The 24,826-nt window shown below is 45.3% G+C and overlaps 1 protein-coding gene across 1 annotated transcript in view; it reads left to right on the forward strand.

The window, feature by feature from the left end:
* The first annotated feature begins 11,933 nt into the window (after positions 1–11,933).
* Positions 11,934–24,826, forward strand: part of LOC135211507 (uncharacterized) — a 76,458-nt gene continuing 63,565 nt past the window's right edge. Inside the window, exon 1 of the mRNA XM_064244811.1 lies at positions 11,934–11,977. Within this exon, the coding sequence (XP_064100881.1) occupies positions 11,934–11,977 (44 nt within the window). The remainder of the gene's footprint in view (positions 11,978–24,826) is intronic.

Raw genomic sequence — 24,826 nt, forward strand, 5'->3', positions numbered from 1 at the left:
GTTCTGAAATTCTTGCTCCTGAAGCTAGGCTTAATAAAAACAGAGTTTTTCTTAGGAGCATCATAAACGAGCATGTGTCATTATCGGTTTCGGAAGCCAGTTTTAGAACATCGTTTAAGAACATGAAACTGACGTAGGCCTGACAGAGGGCCTAAGTCTAGCACATGCTTTAGGAATAGACGAGAAATAGGTATCTGTCAAGTCTATGTTAATCCAAATTGAAATATCTTTTTCAATGCTGACTTGTTTGTCGTAATCGTGCTAGCTGCTAAACCCTTTCAAATAAAGATCTGAAAAAGGATATAGCAGAATTAACTGTCATGATTCTGATATCTGACTCTCTCACAGGAAGATTGCTAACTTTTTGACGGCAGCATCATACTGCCTCAAAGTTGAATCCCTTTTATCGGATTCCAGGAAAAGAATGTTCTGAGGGTCAATATTTGCATCTCTTTTTGCCGCAAACTTCATGAAATCCATAAAGTTAGGGTTTTTTGAGAATCCCTGAGGAAGCGAACACAGTCTTCGTTTGTACTGACTGGGAGAGCTTGGGACTGGGGATCCGAAGGGGACGAAGACCCAGTTCCAGGATCAGGGGGTACCAATTGCTCTTCGGCCAGTCTGGGGCTACTAGAGCCACTTGACCCCTGAATGTCCTGAGTTTGTCTAAGACCTTCATAAGGAGATTCACTGGAGGGAAGACGTAAATCTTCTCCCAGTTGTTCCAGTCCAGAGCCAGGGCGTCCGTGGCGTAAGCCAGAGGGTCCAGGTTGGGGGCTACATAACACGGTAGTTTGTTTGGTTCGCTTGTGATGCGAAGAGATCCACTGTAGCCCTGGGACTCTTTGAAGGATCCATTGGAACGAACTCTCGTCTAGAGACCATTCCGACTCTAGGGGTACTGATCGGGATAGGGCGTCTGCTATGACGTTTCTTACTCCAGCTATGTGGGTGGAGGAAAGATGCCAACTGAATTTGTCTGCCAGGGAGAAGATGGCTATCATGACGTGATTTAGATGACGTGACTTGGAGCCTCCTCTGTTTATGCAATGTACTACCACTGCGCTGTCCAAGACTAGCTTATGTGGGAGTACCTTGGTGGGCGTAATCTTTTCAGAGTCAAGAAGACTGCCATTGCCTCCAGTACGTTTATATGGAACTGACGGAACTGGGGTGACCACCAAATTCCTTGCACTTTTGACCTGGGAGTACCCTCCCCAGCCGCTTAAGGACGCGTCTGTGTGGATGGTAATCCCTGGTGGAGGGAACTGAAGAGGGACTGACACTGACAGATTCTTGACTTTTGCCACCCACGGCCGAGCCGGTTCTTTAGAATCAGAGGTACTGAGGATAGTTGTCCCTGGACCTGACATTTGCTCGAGAGCGCCAGATCCTGGTTAGATCTTTCAGTTTGGCTTTCATTAAGATGTTCGTTACTGAAACAAACTGGAGAGAGCCGAGGATTCTTTCCTGAGCTCTCCTCGATGCTAGTTTGTGACTTAGAAATTGCTTGACTGACTTCGCTATTTCTTTCCTTTTGGTGGATGGAATCGACAGAGTGTGTGAGGATAGATTCCATTGAATGCCTAGCCACTGAAAGTTTGACTCTGGGGTGAGCCTGGACTTGGATCTGTTTATCTTGAATCCTAGATATTCTAGGAATTGGATCACTTTCAGTGTGGCCTTGTTGGCATTCTTCGACTGATGGGGCCCAGATCAACCAATCGTCGAGATACGCTACTACCATAATCCCTTGAGCTCTGAGCTGTTGCACTACTACTTCCGCTAGCTTCGTGAACACCCTGGGTGCACGTTGAGCCCGAACGGGACTACCTTGAAGGAGAAATCTCTGGTCTCCTATCTTGAATCCCACAGATACGGACTGAAGTGTCTTGCAATAGGATATGATAGTAGGCGTCTGTAAGATCGATAGAGGTGGTGACGGCCCACGGGGAAGTAAGGTCCGCACCTGTGAGATCGTGAGCATCTTGAACTTGTCGCAGCGGATGGCTAAGTTTAAGCGGGACAAGTCTAAGATTACCCTTCTTTTGTTTGAGCCTTTCTTTGGGGACGCTGAACAAGCGACCTTGAAATTTTAATCTCTTGACTTTGACTATAGCTCCTTTCTGAGGAGGTCCTCTGCGTACTCTGTCAATTCCTTGGAAGGAAGTTGACGGAAAGGTCTGGCTGGAGGTGGGTTCGTCAACCAGCTCCAACCCAGCCCTTTTGACACTATGCTCTGAGCCCACTGGCTGAAGTTCCACCGTGGCGAAAGTGGAAACAGCCTCCCTCCTACCTGAAGTTCCTCATTGGTTCTGGTAACCCCTCGACCTCCTCTGAAGTGCTTTCCCCTATTGAAGGGGCCTCCCGATCCTCTCCCACGAAAAGGACCGCTTACCTCATGCCTCCCTTGTTCGAGCGGTCATACTCTGAGAAGCTTGACTCTCGAAGGCTGGATTGTAAGCTGGAGAGATGGCGTATGAGGTGGAGGGTTTGAGGCTGAGGGGATATCACATAAATAGGCTGTGATTGACCTTTAGACGTGGAGGGCTGAGCTGTCTGCACTAACGGCACTGTAGGAACTTGTTGAGGAAGCGCGGCTGCTTCTTTTGGTAGGGTTGGAAACGTCTAGGCTTCCTTTGTCCCCTTACTTTTTGGTGTCAAGTCTTGCCTTCTCCTAGCCGTAAGACCCCAACGTCCTTAAGGCTTTGGTTCAACCTCGTAGCCTCTGCTTGTACTTCCTTTACCATAGCATCTGGGAAGAGATCTGCGCCCCAGATGTTAGAAGAAAGTAACCTATTCGGTTCATGCCGAATGGTTTGCTTCTAGCAATACCTGCTTTCTGCAATTGTTTCTAGCAGTGGCAAACTCGAACATGTCTGACTGCACCGTTTGAGTCAGGGCTTTGGTCATAAGCTTGAAAATTGGTTCTGAAACCATAAGCCATGGTTGCTACCTCAGACATAGCCATCAGGTTGATTGACCTGGCTAGTCGTGTTTTCGAGTCAAACTCCGCTTGAATAAGACTATCAGGGAGCCTGGGCAGCTTTTCACCAAACTGCTCCATAGCACAGTCAGGTTTGAGTTTGCCAGCTGTGAAAGTGTTAGGCAAGTCCTCCCATAATTCTCCAATTGACGGGAGCAACGGAGAAGTGGGGTCTGCTTCTTTCAGCTGAGGCATGGGTGCCCCTTTCTGAGCTGCTGAGATGGTCGACCTCGCTATCTTGGTAAGGAAGGGAGCGGGTGGACCTTCGTCCATCGTGAAAATGGTAAAGGGACTTTTGAATGGTTGGATCTTGGTATTCGAACAGTCCATGTCGTCTAGACATCTAAGCCATTCTCGTTGGGCCTGGTCCCGAGAATAGAGGACTGTCCTCCTTTGGACCTCCTGTCATCTCTAACCATAGCCGAAGGCGTGAGCCTAGCGTAGCCTATGAAGGGAGGCTGTAGGCCTTCCGGGTAGAACTCGAAGTCCTCTATTCTTCGAGTTCCAAACTACCGGTATGGAGATGAGACCATCTTGGAAGGGAGCATATGACGCTACTCTCCAAGGATTGTTCATAGGAGAAAGCGGGCAGCGAGTCATACGGGGGAAGCTGAGATCCACTAGTGTTAGAGGTTGAGGGAGAGGCAAGAGGGGCTTCTCTTAGGCCGGCTATAATAGTATCCTGAGAAGTTATCCTATCCGACAGGCGAGATATCATATGTTCCATACTCGTCTTAAGGGAGCCTACCAAGTCGCCCACCTGTTGCAACAGGCCAGCATTGGTGTCCAGAGCCGGAGGCTGCTGCGGAGGTGGAGGGGAGACTCTGAATAGGCACCAAAGGTAGTGGAACTGGTGATACTGCCGGGGTGCGGGATTTCTCCTTAGGCTTACTCTTTGAGGACTTTGAGCCGGAGCTAGACCCTTTAGACCTGTCTGGGCCGGGATTACGAGCCGGAGACTTACGCGAAGAAGAAGACGAGGACGTCTTCTTCGAGGACGATGACGTCTTAGTCAAGGTCATGTGCTTAGACTTGATCTTAGGCCTAACCGAAGCCTCTGGAGGAGTATATAACTCATCACCGGTAAAGCCTGGGAAGGATGGTGAAGTTGCAGGGGTAGAAGAAACAGTCACTCCCAAGGGGGACCCTTGGGTACCTGCATTACTTACCTCGACCAACAGGTCGTCTATACCTACCATAGGTTCAACATTTATATCCAGGGTTTGCGACATCCGTGGAGATATCCTGGTCTTGTTCAGTCAAAGAGGCCGCCAGCTGTTGTTGGATAAAGGCAATAGAGGGGTCCGCCTCTACCGGGTCGACGTAGCCAGTCGCCTTGCCTCCGGGGAAGATTAACAAAGCTAAACGCTTCTCCAGAATGTAGGGCTGACCCTTGGCGGCGTTCTTGCCAAAACCTCCGACCCAGGCCCGCAAGGTAGCCAATGCCGTATCTCTTACTGCCGGAGCCTGTAAGAGAGGATATATTTTAGATTTAAGAACCACTTAAAGCTAAAACTTAAGATATAACTTAAACTAGATGCCTTAAGTTAAAGTAATGATGAAAACTTAAGAAGTAAAAGAAGCGGAGCGGCATGCGGAGATGGAATACTTACGCCTTCCAAAAGCTGGCTCACCAGATCGTAACATATGGTACACGTCTCATGGTACCAGACCTGGATGTCCCCGTGCGGAGTCGCGCATGGAGCATGGGACCGGCAAACTTCGTGTCCACAGGGGTCCTGAAGTGTAGCGGAACATCCCGGATGCTCACAGTTGGTGGCCTGTAAGTGGGAAGACACATGAGTATCTTAAAGGGGTAACACTTACAGACTAAGGACAAAAGAACTCCGTTACGTGGCGGAGCTTGGAAAAAATTTGGGCATAACCCCTCCCTGCATTGCCTGAATAGGCTATAATCCCGGAGAGATCCGGTAAATACTAAGGGAGGGGTGGGGATGGTTTAAGAAACTTAAGATAAACTTAAAGATAACTTAAACCTACATGCAAGTAACCGGACTAGTCCAGTGAAGCGAGTGTAGTAACTCAGCAATACGGTACGGTTAGTGAAGACCACTTGTATGCTCCGGTCCATCTAAGGTGGACTATACCCTTCCGCTGGATACCAGGACTCCGATAGGGAGGAGCTCTAGTAAGGGGGGAAGGGCGAGATGACATACAGACTCGCGCTAACCCGGAGCGACAAGGAAGTAACGGAGGGAGGGAAGGCCAGAGCCCCCCACAACGTACCACCCGGCCGAGCCGAGAAGCGGAGAGGTCGGAACCAGTCAGGGACTGTCGGACTCCCAGGCCCCTCCGGTGGAGGGAAGGTGGAGGCAGGCTCGGGCATGCTGGGCGAGCAAGGACAGACCGACCCATCCCCGCCCGACTCTATGGGAGAGCGGGAGAGGGGGAAGGGGGACTGGCAGGCGCCTGGCTGACTCGTGATCACGTAGTGACCACGAGGCGGTAAACTAAGATACGGTAACCAAGCCTAGGCCAACCAACTGATCAGATAGAAGCTATCGGGAAGCAACCAGAACTGAAAAGCGGTAGCATATAGGCCCATAGGGCGAAAACCAACTGATCAGAGAGAAGCTATGAGGAAGCGACCGAACTGATCAACGGTAGACTAGCTCTACGAGCCAGGACCTAGGCTAAGCCAGACGCCAACTAACCTAACAAGAACAAAACATAAAAATATAATAAAAATGAAAGAAAGAAGGTAAAATAGCAGGAGAAAAAATCCAGGAGTGTGCGACTAGCCCGAAGGCAAGTCTACCACTCAAAGCTAGTCAGGGGCCGATACAAAGAACCTGGACTAGGGTCTGGATAGAAAAAGCCTACATAAGGTGAAATACATATATGTATAACAACTTGAGTAGACGTAATAACGTGGATAATCAAGATAGAGCGTAAAATAATAAGGGATGTTCTAGGTATGGGAGACAAGAACGAACCCAACATGGCGGCAGGACCATGCTGCCATTGCTTCCAGCCCCCGAGAAACGTACTATACCTAAAAAACGGCAAAATACCGTCTCGGGGACGGAAAAAACTCGCTAGACGTAGACACTGAGTACTTAACTTAGCTGCTGCGATAGCTGCACGCTCCATTATAGTAAAAATCCACGAAAGGGCACAAAAAACACAGAGAAAATTTAGCACGTGTGGCTTCTGGCGCTAACTTTTAAAGGATGGCCACTAGAGGCGCAGCAGTCCGCAAGCATGGATGGTGTAGTAGTAGTACGAGCTGCTCCCTCTGTGGGACGGCTCCCCTCTTGGAGGGTTTTGTAGTGGGAGACTTCTATTGGCATTTGGCTCGTGGTAGTGGTCCTCACTCGCCTAGTGTTCATACCGACACCCTCCTAGAGGGTGAGCGAGTCAGTCATACTGACCTTTTTCTTTATTTTATTTATTCTCTGGTATGTGTTAGTACATTTACCCTAGAAATAATAGATTAAAGGATATTTCGCGCAAGCGACACGAGCTGAGCCCAGAAATGATATTGTTATTTTACAATAAAGTTTGTACATACTTACCTGGCAGATATATACGATTGATGGCCCTCCCAGCCTCCCCTCAGGAGACAGGTGGAAGAGAAAATATGACTGGAAAGGGGGATTGGTTCATACACCTGCCACCCAGCGGCGGGTGGGGTAGATCACCTGACCTACCTGTCGCGTTTGCCGCGAGTTTTGAATTCTGTCGTGATGTCAGAGACGTAAGCTAAGTATATATCTGCCAGGTAAGTATGTACAAAACTTTTATTGTAAATAACAATATCATATTTAATCTTTACATAAGTAAAGTTATTAACTTTACTTTTTACAATGAAAGCATTTAATCTTAAGACTATTTAATCTTACATAAAGTAAAGTTATTAACTTTACTTTTTACAATGAAAGCCTTTAATCTTTCCTTGAAAAAGTGGCAGTGAAATATTTGAAATAAGGTTTGTTCCGACACATAATACAAATCCTCGGTCCTTTAACATATGGAATGTAATCAGCGCAGCTGGAACCGGTCGTAAGCTTTTGAATAAGGAGGTTCCGTAGTTAACCCTCTTACGCCGAAGCGGTAAAAAAAAAATTGTCTCCCGTGTGCCGAGGTGTTTCAGAGTGAGCGCGGAAGCGGAAAAAATATTTTTTTCAAAAAAATCACAGCGCGCTTAGTTTTCAAGATTAAGAGTTCATTTTTGGCTCCTTTTTTTGTCATTGGCTGAAGTTTAGTATGCAACCATCAGAAATGAAAAAAAAGGGATTTTGACGTAGGAAAAATCTATTTCTGGGCGAGGAAGCCGTGTCGCCCAGTGAAATGTGTCCTCTTTAGCACTATTTCTAGTAAAATATTGCTATAATACCAGAGAACTGCTAAATTGGACATGTCAGAAGTCTCTGACTCGCTCACCTAAATAAAAGGTGTCGGTATAAAAACTGGGCGAGTGTTAAATACTACCACAGCAACCCCTCCAATTAGCCGTTTTCACGACATGGCTGAGCCCAGAAATTATCATTATCATATATAAATAATGTATGATATAATATATTATAGCGCAAAAACGAAATTTCATATATAATTGTATTCAAATCGCGCTGTGCGCAAAACAGTTAAAGGTAACAAGTTACTTTTTTTTTTTCTTTGTAATGTACACTAAATTGCGATCATGGTTGGTATAACACATTGTAAACAATAAAAGCAAACACAGAGAAAATATTATCACACAATAATGCATGAATTCGTAATGCGCGGACGTAAACAAATATTTTGTTCAAAAATTCACCTAAATCTAAATATTGTCCTAGAGACTTCCAATTTCTTTCAAAATGAAGACAAATGATTGAATATTACTATACTGTAAGAGTATTAGCTTACAATTGCAGTTTTCGACCATATATGACGAGTTAAAGTGACCGAATGTCGAATTTTTTTATATATTTTTTTTTATATAATAATTATTTCAAATATAAGAAAAGCTACAACCTTCAAATATTTTTCGTTTTAGTCTACATGAAAATTGCGCACATCATATATAAAACTCTATGAAGTGCCTAATATGAAACGGAGCAAATATTCCGAGAATGGGACGTACGCATTTCGGAGATTTGTGGCGGAGAATCCGCGCGCGGAGGGAAGGAAAATTTTTTTTTTTATTCACCATAAATCTAAATATTTTGCTAGAGACTTCAAATTTGTTTCAAGATGAAGATAAATGACTGAATATTACGAGACTGTAAGAGTTTTAGCTTACAATTGCGTTTTTTTGACCATTTTGGTAGAGTCAAAGTTGACGACCGAATGTTGTTTTTTTTCTATTTGTCGTGATTTATATGCAAATATTTCAAAAATGAGAAAAGCTACAACCTTTCAATTATTTTGTTGTATTCTACATGAAATTGCACACATTTCATATATAAAACTTTATTAACGGCTAATTTTAAAATGGTGCAAACATTACCACAATCACACGTATGATTTTTTCGAAGAGTTACCGCGCGGACGTAAAGAAAATGTTATTTTTTCATAAATTCACCATAAATCGAAATATTGTGCTAGAGACTTCCAATTTGTTGCAAAATGAAGGTAAATGCTTGAATATTACTAGAATATAAGCGTTTTAGCTTACAATTGCGTTTTCGACCATTTCGGTAGAGTCAAAGTTGACCGAAGGTTGAAATTTTTGGCAATTATCGTTATTTATATGAAAATATTCAAAGCTGATAAAAGCTACAACCATGTTTTGTTGTTTTTAATTGTATTGTTCATGAAATTGCGCACATTTCCATATATAAAAACTTTATATAACGGCAAATTTTAAAATGGTGCCACTTACCACAATCGCATGTATGATTTTTTTCGGAAGAGTTACCGCGCGGACGTAAGGAAAAAGTTTTTTCATAAATTCACCATAAATCGAAATATTGTGCTAGAGACTTCCAATTAGTTGCAAAATTAAGGTAAATGATTGAATATTACTAAAATATAAGAGTTTTAGCTTACAATTGCGTTTTTTCGACCATTTCGGTAGAGTCAAAGTTGAGACCGAGGTTGAAATTTTGGCAATTATCGTTATTTATATGAAAAATATCTCAAAACTGATAAAAGCTACAATCATGAGTATTTTATTGTTGTATTCTACATAAAACTGCGCACATTTCCATATATAATACTTCATGTAACGGCTAATTTACAATGGTACAAAAATTATGTCAAAGTGACGAAATAATTTCCGAGATGTGTCACAGATACTTTTTAGTGCGGCAAGAAAGAAATTCGCGCTTGCGCACCTGCGTAACTATTGTAAACAAAACAGCACCTTGATCCTTGAACTCCCAGCATCCCCCAAGGTGCGTGATTCAAAAGTTTTAGGCTGGTAGGCCTATAAGTATTTTTCCGCGAATTTAAAAAAAAACTTGTAAGTCGACGTAAAATACGTCCAGTCGGCACACGGGAGACAAAAAATGTCGACGTAAAATACGTCCAGTCGGCGTAAGAGGGTTAACTGCTTGTCTGGTAGTTGGGTATCCCACCCGGCTGGGAGGTGAAGCTTTTACTTTGCTTTCGAGCAGCAACAGATATGCAGGATACCTCAGGCAGTCCTCTGCAGCTGTGTACCAGGGGAAGTGGTCCGTCTTCTGTGGTTGGTGTCGTGGACAGGATCTCTCTCCTCTCAGAGCCACTCTTCAGCAGGTAGCGGATTCCCTCGTCTTCCTTTGCTGAGAGAAGCTCCTCTCCGTCTCCGCAGTGAAAGGCTACAGAGCCGCCCTGGCCCTAATCCTTAAGCTGCAAGGAGTGGACATCTCCACCTCCATGGAGATCTCCCTCCTGATGAAGAGCTTCAAGAGGTCTTGCCCACCCAGGGAACTCAGGCCCCCAGGGTAGAATGGTACCCTCGTCCCTAGGAGTTTGACTCTAAGACCCTTCGAGCCACTCTGGGAGTCGTCAGCCAGGGATCTGACCCTCAAGACCGTCTTTCTGCTGGCCCTGGCATTGGCGAAGAGAGTAGGGGAACTACATGGTCTTTCCTTTGATGTTAGGCACACAAGGGGGTGGGGATCTGTGACACTCGATTTCGTCCCGGATTTCATAGCGAAGACTCAGAACCCTTCGTTCCCTGACGACCGGTTCAAGTCATGCACGATCCCCTCCCTGAAGGACTTCACCGATGATGATGCGGATGAGATGCTGCTTTGTCCTGTGAGGGCGCTACGGTGCTATCTGAAGAGAACTCGTCACCTCAGACCAACCAGACCACCTTCACTTCTTTTATCTTCAGGATAAAAGAAGTGGTTGCTCAACAAGTTGTGTAGCTTACCCAGCTCCCGAGCGGACAGAACAGCATCGCATCCTTGTGTGACTGCGTGATTGGGCGAGCGAATGAGAGTGTGACTGGCTTCTCTTCTTCCCCCTTTCTCTACTCTACCTGTGGGCAGAGGGCTGCGGTCGTCACTATGCTGGACAGAAGGCCAATGCAGGTAAGCTATTTGACTGAGCTCCGTCCTATCCCTTTCAGTAGGGAATAGGAGCGGTTTATCCACCACTCCCCTAACAAGGGGGGGAGTGGATGCCAACAAGAGACAAACCCATGACCTTATATTTGGCTCTTGAAGTAGGAACTAGTTCTTGCTTGCTATTCATAAGAGGCTTGCCTCCTTCTTATGAATTTGGTCAAGAGGTCTGACCACTGATCCTGCAGTGCACACCCCGATCAGCTGGGCAGAGGCTAGGATCCCTCCCTCTGCTCTTACGACTAGGGAGGGAACCAAGGTCGGACGAACACCAGTCTGTTTTTAAGACTCAGATTCCACCCACCAATAAGTGAGTCTTCCATATGTTAAAGGATTGAGGGTTTGTATTACGTGTCGGAACAAATCACAATTTGTCATAAATTGTATTTTTCCTAACTATACAAACCTGAGGTCCTTTACACATAGTCCCACCTCATGCCACCCCTCACTCTGTTCCTGGACCTAAAGCAAAGTGAAGCTTCACCTCCCAGCCGGGCGGGACACCCGACTACCGGACAAGCAGTTAACTACCGAACCTCCTTGTTCAAAAGCTTACGACCGGTTCCAGCTGCTGCTGATTACATTCCATAGTTAAAGGACCTCAGGTTTGTATAGTTAGGAAAAATACAATTTACAACAAATTGTGATTTTTACACTACCTTACTTTGTGCAGACACTAAAGTCTGTTTATCTTTGAAAGTTTGCAAGTTAAAAGTTTGTATGTAAAGGACTACGTACTTGCGTTGGATGAAAGTATGAAGAAAACTGATTACTGTATTATGATAGTTTTATTATTGCACTTAATTTGTATAAATTCATTCTCGGTGCTCTCATACATATATTGTGTTTTATGTTAGTAGCAGTCTGATGATTTTAACTGTACTTTAAGATTTTCATTTCTTTTCATAGTATGAAATCATTTGTATTGCATCAAGGTGTACAAAGCTATTTGACAAAGAATACATACCATTTTTCAACATTTGCCATTCATCTTTGATAAAAAAAATATTGAGAACATTAACAAATTAAACACCATAGAAAGTTGGTTACTTTGATTAAAGTATGTAATTAGGAATAATTAGGATAAATGGGGAGAGGCAGTTTTTTGTAAGTAGTATTACTGTAGAATGACAATTACTGAATCTTATTAGTTCATTTTTGAAATTTAGTTATTAAATGTTTTTTATTGTGATAAATCTTTTAGCTTTGGTTCAAAGTTACACACAATAGATGCTTAATGGGGAAATTGATTAAAAGTAGATTCATGTACGTATTGTGAGTTGTAGAATTACAACGTATAAAATCTCGGAGGGTAATCTATGCCTTATTTCCAGACAAGCTCAACTATCTTTGCCCAACAAGATCTGTAAATAGTAGTCATGTCCTCAACCCTCCTTTTTTAAGAACTGATGAGCTAATTAGGAGAGATTTTGCTGATAAATATGGATTTTGTCAATCTTGTGGACAATATCCAGATTCACACAAGGTCAGTACTGCATGTTAAATACGAAATCACTTCCTTTAATTTTGCAAGAAATTGGTTATGTTAATATCTTGTCTGACACTGTGTTCTGTTATAGGTACAGTACTTAGTATGTAATGAATATAATGAGTTTAAGGGAACCAGTGAGTCTTATTTATAAACTAATACGCTCTCTTGAAGGGTTTGTTCGTAAATAAGAGGTGAAAAGTGGAGCAAGGTAAAGCTGAAAAAGTTGAACAGTTAAGAAGAGATTGGAGATAAATGAGAAGTGAAAAAGCATAAAGTAATGCAGCGGAAAAGAGTTCTGCACAGAACACGAACACCATCTACTATGCACCATGCAAGGCTCAGTGAAAGTGGTATTCCCTATGGGGCCTTTGTACCTGAAAAAAAAAAAAAGACAACTCCGTAGGGGTTACTACTAGATCCTTGCATGGTAATTGGTTCTAAGGCAATGTGCAGCATCCTTTTGAACTGTGAAGGATATTATCTCATGTTCCTTCTAGTAATTTGAGTAATATTCCAGTTTGTTTTGACTCTGTTGGCAGTTAGAATATCTGTCTTTGAGCCGAGGATTTTCTGTTATCTTGATGGGTTAATCATGCAACATGCAAATATTAATCTTTTTTTCCTTTATGTTATTATACAAAGAAATTGATGCATTTACAAATTAAAGGGTTGATGTTTAACACAAACCCATACTCTACAGTAGCCTAATCCTGTAGTGAGCTCCCAAAATATACTCCAGAAAAAGGTGGGAAAGTGGCATTTGCCACCTGGTCAAGTATATCCTTGCTCCGAAGCGCCTTCTCATAGAAAATGGGCACCCTGTGTGTCTGCCTTGCAAAGCAAACCTATGATATGGTTTTGTAGACTTATCCAAACACATTTGATTTTTACATATGTAACTTGCCAAGTAATTACATAGCTTACAGTTTCTAGCACTGGCAGCTAAAATTCAGAATTCGCAGTAGCGAGTCTTCTTTCTTTTGGCTGTAGGAAAACTAGTCACCCCCATTTTCAGGAAGAAGAGGAACAGCTGAGCCAGGTGCTTCAATTTGTTTCTGCTGGCTTACAACAAGGTTGTGGGTCAGCAGCTGGTTCAGAATTTGAATTCTTTGCTGTTTCCTGGAAATCGGTGAAGCACTCTTATTTAGTAGCCATTCAGGATTTATTTAGAGCAGAATTTGACTGGACTTGTAAGGAATTGTTTTTCTTAGCTGTTTATCCAGTTAATTTAGATGATTAAACTTTATTACTGAATTTGACTTGACGTGTAACTGACAATGTCTGACACTAGTGTAGCAAGCACTTTATTGCAGCAAGGGCTGCAGGACAAGGTTAACATTGGCTAAATATGACACTCATACAATTCGTGTTAATTATAGAGGGCAAACTGCTCTGTGGATAATACTTGCTTGGAATGTGAGGGATGGGAGGTAAAATAGTGGTAGCTTAGCTTCTTATCTATCTAAATGGCTAGGGATAGACAGAGAAAGGCAAGTATTAAACAAGACAGATTGACTACCAGTCAAGAATTAGATAGGTCATGATGTTTCTGATTGTCTGTTCCTGCTGTTTCTTCCATTTCCCAGCCCTTCTACTATTCCTCCTAATTCTGATTCCAGCTCCTAGGTTCTTAACCCAACACCATAGCCGCACTGGATAGTAAATTCGACATTATGTTCAAATTATTATTTATTACAGTGACTATTAGGTCATTCAGTGAAAGCTCTCATGGAGCACAAAAGTGTTGTAAATGAAGTGCAAGTGGAGGAGCTGGCTGTCTGTCCTGCTGATTCTTCTAGGTAAAGGTCCCTGGCATACTCCCCTGCAACAGGTAGAAGCCATACCGGAAGCCAAGAAAGGTCAGTGGGGTCTGCCCATGAACAGTCAGTCCCTCAGTTGTCACCTTGTTTGCTAAATCCCAGCAAAGATAGCAGACAGCCACTGGAAAGGCGTCTTTGCAGAAGTGCACAGTCTTTCCTCTAGTTCCAAGACTTCCAGCTCACAAAAGAGGTGCCAATGGCATTACCGTATAGTGATTCTTCCAGACCACTGAAAAGGTCTGCAGCTGATGATTTGGCATCCATGTAAAAAGTCTAGAGAAGCTGTACCTTTGTGCAGCTTTTGGGATAGCTCAGAGTGGTTTTCTCTGGAGAGCTCATCAGCAGTTAAGATTCGTAAGCATGCGTCAGTGCCTAGTAGTGCAGCTATCCCAGAAGTGCACCCTGAGCGCCAAGTGGTTCAGGAGCGCCAGTCGGCAAAAGCACCCAACGTTTTCCAAGTGCCCAGAAGTAGTTGAACACCCAGTGGAACACCTAGTTTCCAAGCGACAGACAGTGAAGGATCTCAATTGCTCTCTGATCAAAGCTCCCACTAAGTAGTAGGCGACCTGGGTCAAACTACCCAGCCTCTACCACGTAAGATGAGCACCACCCATAGGCAGTATTTTTCCTGCAGTATTTTTCCTTACAAGGTAAGGAAACCACAAGCATTTAAAAAAATGCAAGCCCTTTTCTATTCGCAATTTCATTATTACATGATGGTTTTGACTAGAGTATAGTCCATGTATCCCACCTCCTGTCAATGACGTGGAATCAGCTATGTAATTACTTGGTAAGTTACTTATGTAAAAATGACATTTTTATGATAAAATAAAATTTGTTCATGAAACTTACCTGTCAGATATATATATAGCTGTATTTTCTGAAATCCGACAGAATTTTAAAAACTTCCGACACACGCAGTGGTCGGCCAGGTGGTTAGTACCCATTCCCGCCGCTGGGAGGCGGGTATCAGGAACCATTCCCATTTTCTATTCATAATTTTTCTGTCGCCGGTGCTGAAAACACCTGTTTTCAGTACCTCCGTCTTAGGATTTTGGAAACTTCATTGCCGCTAAGTATCCTAATTGTCTTTTGATTTATTTACTTGGATTTGTGGCTAGGCATACGCTATCTTAAATTGATTTGAATTTGTTCATTTTTGCATAAGATATCTGAATCAGTTAGACTAGTTTCAGACGGGGTTGTCTGCAAAGATAGGGTGTGGCTACCGAAAGCTTCGGTAGATCCGCACTTGGTATGTACGAGGGGTATGGGTCTTGCATCTTTGTTGAGATTTGTCATGTAAGGAGTGTGAGACTTTGTCTATTCCGTAAGGAAGACGTATGATTCGTATGTACGCAATTAATCAGTAAACATGTCTAATTCCGTAAGGAAGACGTATGATTCGTATGTACGCAATTAATCAGTAACAAAAGTCAGGGTAGTGAACCTGCTAACCTTCCTGTAGACTTTATTTTGCCTAACCCTGTAGTATGGCCTATCGGGCTATGAATATGTCTACGAGAGGTGCTCGCTCTCCTTCATTGCTGTGAAGAGTGCTACTTCTGTAATTGTTACTCCTAACCCTGTAGTGGTTACCTTCGGCCCTAAAAACAGTGTTTGTAGAGGAATTGCCCTTTCTCTGATACTCTTTCGATTCGTAACTTAGAATCGAAAGTGCTTGCTTTAGAGAGCAAAAGTGAAGTGCAGAAGTGCAATGATACCCCTTGTGTAGTGGAGGGTGCGTCAGATCGGCCTCGTTTCGCCTCTAGGCCGGGACCTCTGCTTGACTCCCAGGACCGGGGAGGGAGCATGTCGAAAGCCTAAGGAGGGTTACAAAGGAACCCCCACCGATCTGGCGTGCTTCGGCAGTTTCTGATGAAAATCCCCAGACTGCCAAAGTGTGTGCGCGTGCACGAATCCTGAAGGATTGCTTCTCGTCCTCCGAAGCGTCCTCCCCGTGCAAGGGTTGGAGCTTTCGGAAGGACTCGCGCCCTCTAAATAGAAGCTTTATAGAAGAGGACGCTTCACGTTCCTCTCTCTCTCTCTCTCGTTATGCGTTTCGTTTGGAGAAGTAAGAAGGCGAACGTCGCTGAACTCGTGTCCGTCTTTCCACCAAGGAATACGTAAAAGAAGTCATAGTAGCAGGAAGCTTTTGAGAGCGGACGTCCAAGCTTTTTTACTGTCAGAATAAGAAGGCGTTCCCTCTCGACTTGGACGGGACGCTCGGATGGACGCCAGTCGCGCGCGGGTGCACGCCAGGCAGCGCGGGCGTGCACGCCAAGCGCGTGCCAGTGGACGCCGAAGCGCGCGCAGTGGACGCTGAGCGCGCTCCAGTGGACGCCAGAGAGGGCGCCAGTGGACGCCGAGCGTGCACCAGCGCACGCCAGGTATGTCGCCTGGCTGAACGTTTCTGTTGAACTCTTCAAGCTCTTGTTTCAGATTTGGGCCTAAAGAATTTTTACCTCTACCTTCGGTGATACCTTCTACCTCACCTGCAAAGAATGTGAAGTAGGCAGTGCTTCAGAGGAAGCTTAAAGTGAACAGACAACTTCTTCGAAACCCAGCAAGACATCGGGTTTCGTGAATTCAGAGGTCTCTGTCAATTAATATTGCTTTTCGCATAAGTGGATGGAGTTAAGGAAAGCTCAAGGGAAGATCTCGTTTGCTCTACCGCAGTCAAGACTTTGTGATAAGGCAGTTTACGGGTTATGTAAAAGCTCGACTCCTCACTTCATGACGCTCAACGTCTTTCGGTAGGATTCTTGCAAAAGCACTCATCAAGAGGACGCTCTTCAGGAAAGCGCAAGACAGGACTTCCTTTGCCATACGGGCCAATAAAAGGGATTTTGACGTAAGGAAAAATCTAGTTCTGGGCGATTGCTCGTGTCGCCAGCGAAATATCCTTTAATCTATTATTTCTAGGGTAAATGTACTAACACATACCAGAGAATAAATAAAATAAAGAAAAGGTCAGTACAACTGACTCGCTCACCCTCCAAGAGGGTGTCGGTATGAACACTAGGCGAGTGAGACCACTACCACGAGCCAAAAACCAATAGAAATCTCCCACAACAAAAAACCCTCCATGAGGAGAGCCGACCCACAGAGTGAGCAGTTCGTACTACTACTACTCCATCCCATGCTGCCGACTGCTGCGCCTCTGGTGGCCATCCTGAAGTTAGCAGACAATCTTGGGCGAAGGGATGGGTAGGGTGGGATTTCGCTGGCGACACGAGCCAATCGCCCAGAAATAGATTTTTCCTTACGTCAAAATCCCTTTTCTGGGCTCAGCTCGTGTCGCTGCGCGAAATCGTACCAGAGAAATAGCACAAGATTGTAAACAAAAGTAATAAAATAAGTCAGAACAGTCTCAAATAAAAAATAATGTAAATATAAAAAAGAATATAATTGCTAAAAGATACAAATACACAGTGATACAAAATAGAAATATGCTTAAATTACCCTTAATTCTAAACATGTTTCTTATCATAAGGTAATTTACATATGTACAGAGGTAAATTGGCTTACATGTAACAAAATAGTATCTGTGTAAAGGCATGTATCAAAAATATAATAGCAATTAAAGTAATCAAAAGAACAAATTACAACAATGATATATATAAGGAATGTCATATGACTTAATATACAAAACCCATAAACCATTATAAATGAGATGTATCCCCTAGCATAAAAATAAAAGGGGTAACATCATGAGATCAAAATTCATAATCATCTGTGAGTGTCCCTGGCAAAAACTAAGGGCACCCACTACATCATCATAAAAGCAGCTAAGACACCAGGTGAATGTAAATGAACACGGTAGGCATAGACGAACTGTTGGGTGAAGCAGGTAGAAAGGAGGACTGAATCTTCTACTACAAATTAACTAGAGTCAGGGGAAACTATGTTTCCCGCTGCTACTGCTGAAAATTTCAGAGCTTCCAAGGACTTAAGGTAATGGCGTTTGAACACTGTCGGCGATTTCCATCCGGTATACTTTTTCAACTCATCGAAGTTCATGTGTTGGAATAATTATTGAGGTGGCTACTGCCCCTAACATCATGTGCTTTCGGGAAGAGTCAGGATTGGCTTGCTTAATAAAGTACAGGATTGCTGCCTGATGCCTTTGAATGGATAAAGTACCACCTTTTTCCCTTTTAAAGAGGGGACCCGATGAGGATGAGGAGGTCCTGGACAGAAAGGCTCGTAAGGTTGTAACTGGACAAAGAGATACATCTTGTGGAAGGGGTAGTACCTTCCAAGGTTCCCACCTCATCAAAGGATCTTCATTCTTTGCTAAAAAGCTACGTTCCGGAGAAAGTAGTACTTCCCCTGTGGGAAGGAATTGAATATGATCCGGATCTCTGGATAAAGCCGACAGTTTCTGAAATTCTTGCTCCTGAAGCTAAGCTTAATAAAAACAGGGTTTTCCTCAAGAGCATTATAAACGAGCATGTGTCATTATCGGTTTCTGAAGCCAGCTTTAGAACATCGTTTAAGAACCATGAAACTGACGTAGGCCTTACAGAAGGTCTAAGTCTAGCACATGCCTTAGGAATAGACAGAGAGTAGGAATCCGTCAAGTCTATGTTGAATCCAAATTGAAATATCTTTTTCAAGGCTGACTTGTTTGTCATAATCGTGCTAGCTGCTAAACCTTTTTCAAATAAGGATCTGAAGAAGGATATAGCTGAATTAACTGTCATGATTCTGATATCAGAATTCTCTCAGGAAGATTGCTAACTTTTTGACAGCAGCATCATACTGTCTCAAAGTTGAATCCCTTTTATCGGATTCCAAGAAGAGAATATTCCTGAGGGTCAATATTCGCATCCCTTTTTGCCGCAAACTTCATGAAATCCATAAAGTTAGGGTTTTGAGAATCCCTGAGGAAGCGAACACAGTCTTTCGTTTGTACTGACTGGGTAGAGCCTGGGATTGGGTATCCGAAGAGGACGAAGGCCCAGCTCCAGAATTAGGGATACCAATTGCTCTTCGGCCCAGTCTGGGGCTACTAGAGCCACTTGACCTTGAACGTCCTGAGTTTGTTTAAAACTTTCATAAGAGAATTCACTGGGGAAAGACATAAATCTTCTTCCAGTTGTTTCCAGTCTAGAGCCAGGGCGTCCGTGGCGTAGGCCAGAGGGTCCAGGTTGGGGGCTACATAACAGGGGAGTTTGTGATTCGCTTGAGATGCGAAGAGATCCACCTGTAGCCGCCCTGGACTCTTTGAAGGATCCATTGGAACGAACTGTTGTCCAGTGACCATTCCGACTCTAGGGGTACTGATCGGGATAACGCGTCTGCTATAACGTTTCTCACTCCCGCTATGTGAGTGGAGGGAGAGATGCCAACTGAACTTGTCTGCCAGGGAGAAGATGGCTACCATCACATGATTTAGATGACGTGACTTGGAGCCTCCTCTGTTTATACATGTACTACACTGCGCTGTCCAGACTAGCTTTATGTGGGAGTACTGTGGGGGGCGCATCTTTTTAGAGTCAAGAACACTGCCATTGCCTCCAGTACGTTTATATGGAACTGACTGAACTGAGGTGACCCAAGTTCCTTGAACCTTTTGGACCTGGGTAATACCCTCCCCAGCCGCGTTAAGGACGCGCTGTGTGGATGGTAATCCTGGTGGAGGGAACTGAAGAGGTACTGACACTGACACAAATTCTTGACTTTCGCCCACGGCCGAAGACGATTCTTTAGATCAGAGGGACTGAGGATAGTTTGTCCCTGGACCTGACATTTGCTCGTGAGCGCCAGATTCTGGTTAGGTCCTTCAGTTTGGCTTTCATTAAGACGTTCGTCACTGAAGCAAACTGGAGAGAACCCAGATCCTCTCCTGAGCTCTCCTTGACGCCAGTTTGTGACTTCGAAATTGTTTGACTGACTTCGCTATTTCTTTCCTTTTGGTTGATGGAATCGACAGAGTATGGGAGGATAGATTCCATTGAATGCCCAGCCAACTGAAAGACTGACTCTGGAGTGAGTCTTGACTTGGTCCTGTTTATCTTGAAGCCTAGATATTCCAGGAACTGAATCACTTTCAGTGTGGCTCTGTTGCATTCCTCGACTGTTGAAGCCCGATCAACCAATCGTCGAGATACGCTACTACCATAATCCCTTGTGATCTGAGTTGTTGCACTACTGCTTCCGCTAGTTTCGTGAACACCCTGGGTGCCACGTTGAGTCCGAAGGGAACTACCTTGAAGGAGAATGCCTGGTCTCCTATTCTGAAACCCAGATACGGACGGAAGTGTCTTGCAATAGGGATATGATAGTAGGCGTCTGTAAGATCGATAGAGGTGGTGACGGCCCCACGGGGAAGTAAGGTCCGCACCTGTGAGATCGTGAGCATCTTGAACTTGTCGCAGCGATGGCTAAGTTTAAGCGGGACAAGTCTAAGATTACCTTCTTTTTTGTGAGCCTTTCTTTGGCACGCTGAACAAGCGACCTTGAAATTTTAATCTCTTGACTCTCGCTATAGCTCCTTTCTGAAGGAGGTCCTCTGCGTACTCTGTCAATTCTTTGGAAGGAAGTTGACGGAAAGGTCTGGATGGAGGTGGGTTCGTCAACCAGCTCCAACCCAGGCCTTTTGACACTATGCTCTGAGCCCATTCTGAAGTTCCACCGGTGGCGAAAGTGAAACAGCCTCCCTCCTACTGAAGTTCTTCATTGGTTCTGGTAACCGCCTCGGCCTCCTCTGAAGTGCTTTCCCCTGTTAAAGGGGCCTCCCGAACCTCTCCCACGAAAGGAACGCTTACCTCTGCCTCCCTTACCCGAGCGGTCATACTTCTGTGAAGCTTGAACTCTCGAAGGCTTGATTGTAAGCTGGAGAGATGGCGTAAGAGGTGGAGGGCTGAGGCTGAGGGGATATCACATAAATTGGCTGTGATTGGGCCTTAGAGGTGGAAGGTTGGGCTGTTTGCACTAAGGGCACCGCTGGAACTTGCTGAGAAGCGTGGCTGCTTTTTTCTGGTAAGGGTGGAAACGCCTAGGTTTCTTCTGTCCCTTACCTTTAGGAGTTAGGTCTTGTCTCCTCTTAGCTGTAAGGCCCCAACGGTCCTTAAGGCTCTGGTTCAGCCTCGTAGCCTCTGACTGGACTTCCTTCACCATAGCTTCTGGGAAGAGATCTGCTCCCCAGATGTTAGACGAGAGTAACCTATTCGGCTCATGTCGAATGGTTGCCTCTTGTAGGACATGCTTCCTACAATTCATTCTAGCAGTGGCAAACTCAAACATATCCGACTGTACCGTTTGAGTCAGGGCTTTGGTCATGAGCTTAAAAAGCGGCTCTGAGCCATAAGCTATGGTTGCTACCTCGGACATAGCCATAGAGTTAATTGATCTGGCTAGTCGCGATTTCGCGTCAAATTTCAGCCTGAATAAGGCTATCTGGGAGCCTGGGTAGCTTTTCACCAAACTGCTCCATAGCACAGTCCGGTTTGAGTTTGCCAGCTGAGAAGGTGTTTGGCAAGTCCTCCCACAATTCTCCGGCTGAAGGGAGCAACGGAGATGTGGATCTGCTTCCTTCAATTGAGGCATGGGTTCCCCCTTCTGGGCCGCTGGGATGGTAGACCTCGCGATCTTTGTCAGGAACGGGAGCGGGGTACTCTCATCCATTGTGAAAATGGTAAAGGGACTCTTGAAAGGTTGTATCCTGGTATTAGAACAATCCATGTCCTCTAAACATCTGAGCCATTCTCTCTGAGCCTGGTCTCGTGAATAGAGGACTGTCTCCTTTGGTACCCTATCATCCCGAACCATGGCTGAAGCTGTAAGCCTTGCGTAGCCTATGAACGGAGGCTGGAGGTCTTCCGGGAAGAACTCGAAGTCCTCTATCCTTCGAGTTCCGAATTCCGGTATGGAAAATGAGACCGTCTTGGAAGGGGGCGTATGACGCTACTCTCCATGGATTGTTCATCGAGAACGGAGGTAGCGAGTCATACGGAGGAAGCTGAGTTCCACTCGTATTGGAAAGTGGAGGAGAGGCTAGGGGGGCTTCTCTCAGTCCGGCTATAATGGAGTCTTGGGAAGTAATCCTATCCGACAGACGAGAGATCATTTGCTCCATGCTACTCTTTAGGGACCCAACCAGGTCGCCCACCTGTTGCAACAGGCCAGCATTGGAGTCCAAGGCCGGAGCTGCTGGCGGAGGTGGATGGGTGCTCTGAATCGGAACCAAGGGTAGCGGAACTGGTGACTCTGCCGGGGTGCGAGATCTCTCTCTGGAGGATTTACTCCTCGAGGACTTAGAGCCCGGAGCTAGAAGCTTTAGACCTATCTGCTCCGGGATTCGCAGCCGGAGACTTACGTGAGGAGGATGACGCCGAAGCCGACTTCTTAGACGACGACGACGTCTTAGACAAGGATTTCACTGCTTGACCCTTGACCTTAGGTCTAACCGAAGCGTCAGGAGGAGTATATAATTCATCGCCTAATAAATCCTTGGAAGGATGGAGAGGTTGCAGGAGTAGAAGAAACAGTTACACACCCAAGGGTGACCCTTGGGTGTCCACCCTACTTACCTCGACCAACAGGTCGTCTACACCTACCATAGTTCCACATAATATCTAAAGTCGCGACGTCCGTGAGATATCTGGTCTTGATCAGTTAATGAGGCAGCCAGCTGTTGTTGGATGAAGGCGATAGTAGGGGCCGCCTCTACTGGGTCGACGTATCCTGTCGCCTTGCCTCCGGGAAAGATTAACACGCCAACCGCTTCTCCAAGATGTAGGGCATACCCTTGGCGGCGTTCTTCCCAAAACCGCCGACCCAGGCCCGCAGGGTTGCCAGTGCGGTATCCTTCACTGCCGGCGCCTGGAAGAGAGGGCGTAGATTAGATTTAAGAATCACTTAAAACTAAAACTTAAAATATATCTTAAACTTAGATGCCTTAAGTTAAAGTGGATGATGAAAACTTAAGCACTAAAACAGAAGCGGAGCAGCTACCGGAGATGGAATACTCACCCCTTCTAAAAGCTGGCTCACCAGATCGTAACATATGGTACACGTCTCATGGTACCAGACCTGGATGTCCCCGTGCAGAGTCGCGCATGGAGCATGGACCGGCAAACTTCGTGTCCACATGGGTCCTGAAGTGTGGCGGCGCATCCCGGATGCTCACATTGGTGGCCTGTAAGTGGGAAGACACATGAGTATCTTAAAGAATAACACTTACAGGCTAAAGGACAGAAGAACTCCGTTGCATGCCGGAGCTCGGAAAAAATTTGGGCATAACCCCCCCCTGCCCCGCCTGAATAGGCTATAATCCCGGAGATATCCGGTAAGACATGTAAGGGAGGGGGGGGAAAAGGTTTAAGGTACTTAAGATAAACTTATAGTTAATCTAATAACGCTTAAACCTAAAACTCAAACGAACCGGAGCAAGTCCAGTGCGTAGCGGAGTGTAGTAACTCAGCAATACGGTAAGGTTAGCAGGGACCCACTGTATGCTCCGGTCCACTCTACTGGGTGGACTAACAACTTCCCGCTGGATGCCAGGGACTCCACAGGAAAGGAGACCTAGCAAGGGCGGAAGAGCGAGGAGACATACAGGCTCGAGCGAACCGGAGCGACAAGGAAGCAACGGATGGGGGGAAAGGCCAGTACCCCCCATCACATCACCACCGGGCCGGACCGAGAAGCCGGAGAGGTCGCGTCCAGTCTGGGTCTGTCCCGTCTCCCTGGCCCCTCCGCCTGGGGGGAGTTAGAGGGAAGCATGCTCGGGTATGTGGAGCGAGCGTGGGCAGACCACCCCACCCTCCCCCGACTCTATGGAAGAGCGGAGGAGGGGGGAAGGGGACTGGGCAGGCGTCTGGCTGTCTCGTGATCGCGTAGTGACCACGAGACGGTAAGGCTAAAATAAGACAACTAAGCCTAGGACCAACCAACTGATCAGAGAGATGCTATCGGGAAGCAACTGAACTGAAAAGCGGTAGCATAGAGACCCACTGGGCCAAAACCGACTGATCAGAGAGATGCTATAGGGAAGCAACCGAACTGATGAGCGGTAGCATAGGCTCAAGGAGCCAGGACCTAGGCTAAGCCAGACGCCTAACTAACCTAACCATAACAAAATACATGGTATAATAAAAATAAAATAAAAGAAAGAAAACAATATAGTAGGAGAAAAAATCCAGGAGTGTACGACTAACCCGAAGGAAAGTCTACCACTCAAAGCTAGTCAGAGGCCGATACTAAGAGCCGGGACTAGGGTCTGGAAAGAAGAAGCCTACATAAGGTAAAAGACATGCATGCATGACAAACCTGAGTAGACAGTACCCTAAGTAAAAACGGATAATAAATATAGAGCGTACATAGATAATGGGATGTTCTAGGTATGGGAGACCGAGAACGAACCCACCACGCGGCAGAACCATGCTGCCATGCTTCCGACCCCGAGTTCGTATTTATACCTAAAAAAAAACGGCAATACTGACTGAGGGCCGGAAAAAACCAACTAACCGATAATACTGAGTACTTAACTTAGCTGCTGCATAGCTGCACGCTCCATCATAGATAAATCCAACGAAAGGGCACAAAAACACAGAGAGAAAAATATCACGTCTGCTCGTGAGTGCTAACTGAAAAGGATGGCCACCAGAGGCGCAGCAGTCGGCAGCATGGGATGGAGTAGTAGTAGTACGAGCTGCTCACTCTGTGGGTCGGCTCTCCTCATGGAGGGTTTTTTTGTTGTGGAGATTTCTATTGGTTTTTGGCTCGTGGTAGGTGGTCTCACTCGCCTAGTGTTCATACCGACACACCCTCTTGGAGGGTGAGCGAGTCAGTTGTAACTGACCCTTTTTCTTTATTTTATTTATTCTCTGGTATGTGTTAGTACATTTACCCTAGAAATAATAGATTAAAGGATATTTCGCGCAGCGACATGAGCTGAGCCCAGAAATTTAAGTTGCAAGCTTTTAGTCCATCTGAAAGGGCTTTTCAGATGATAGATTTTGTTAGTTCCTAAGTTCGGGACTACGCTGCCGAAGTTGAACATCGGGGTCCT

Source organism: Macrobrachium nipponense, chromosome 4, assembly GCF_015104395.2.
Source record: "Macrobrachium nipponense isolate FS-2020 chromosome 4, ASM1510439v2, whole genome shotgun sequence".
NCBI classification, from domain to species: domain Eukaryota; kingdom Metazoa; phylum Arthropoda; class Malacostraca; order Decapoda; family Palaemonidae; genus Macrobrachium; species Macrobrachium nipponense.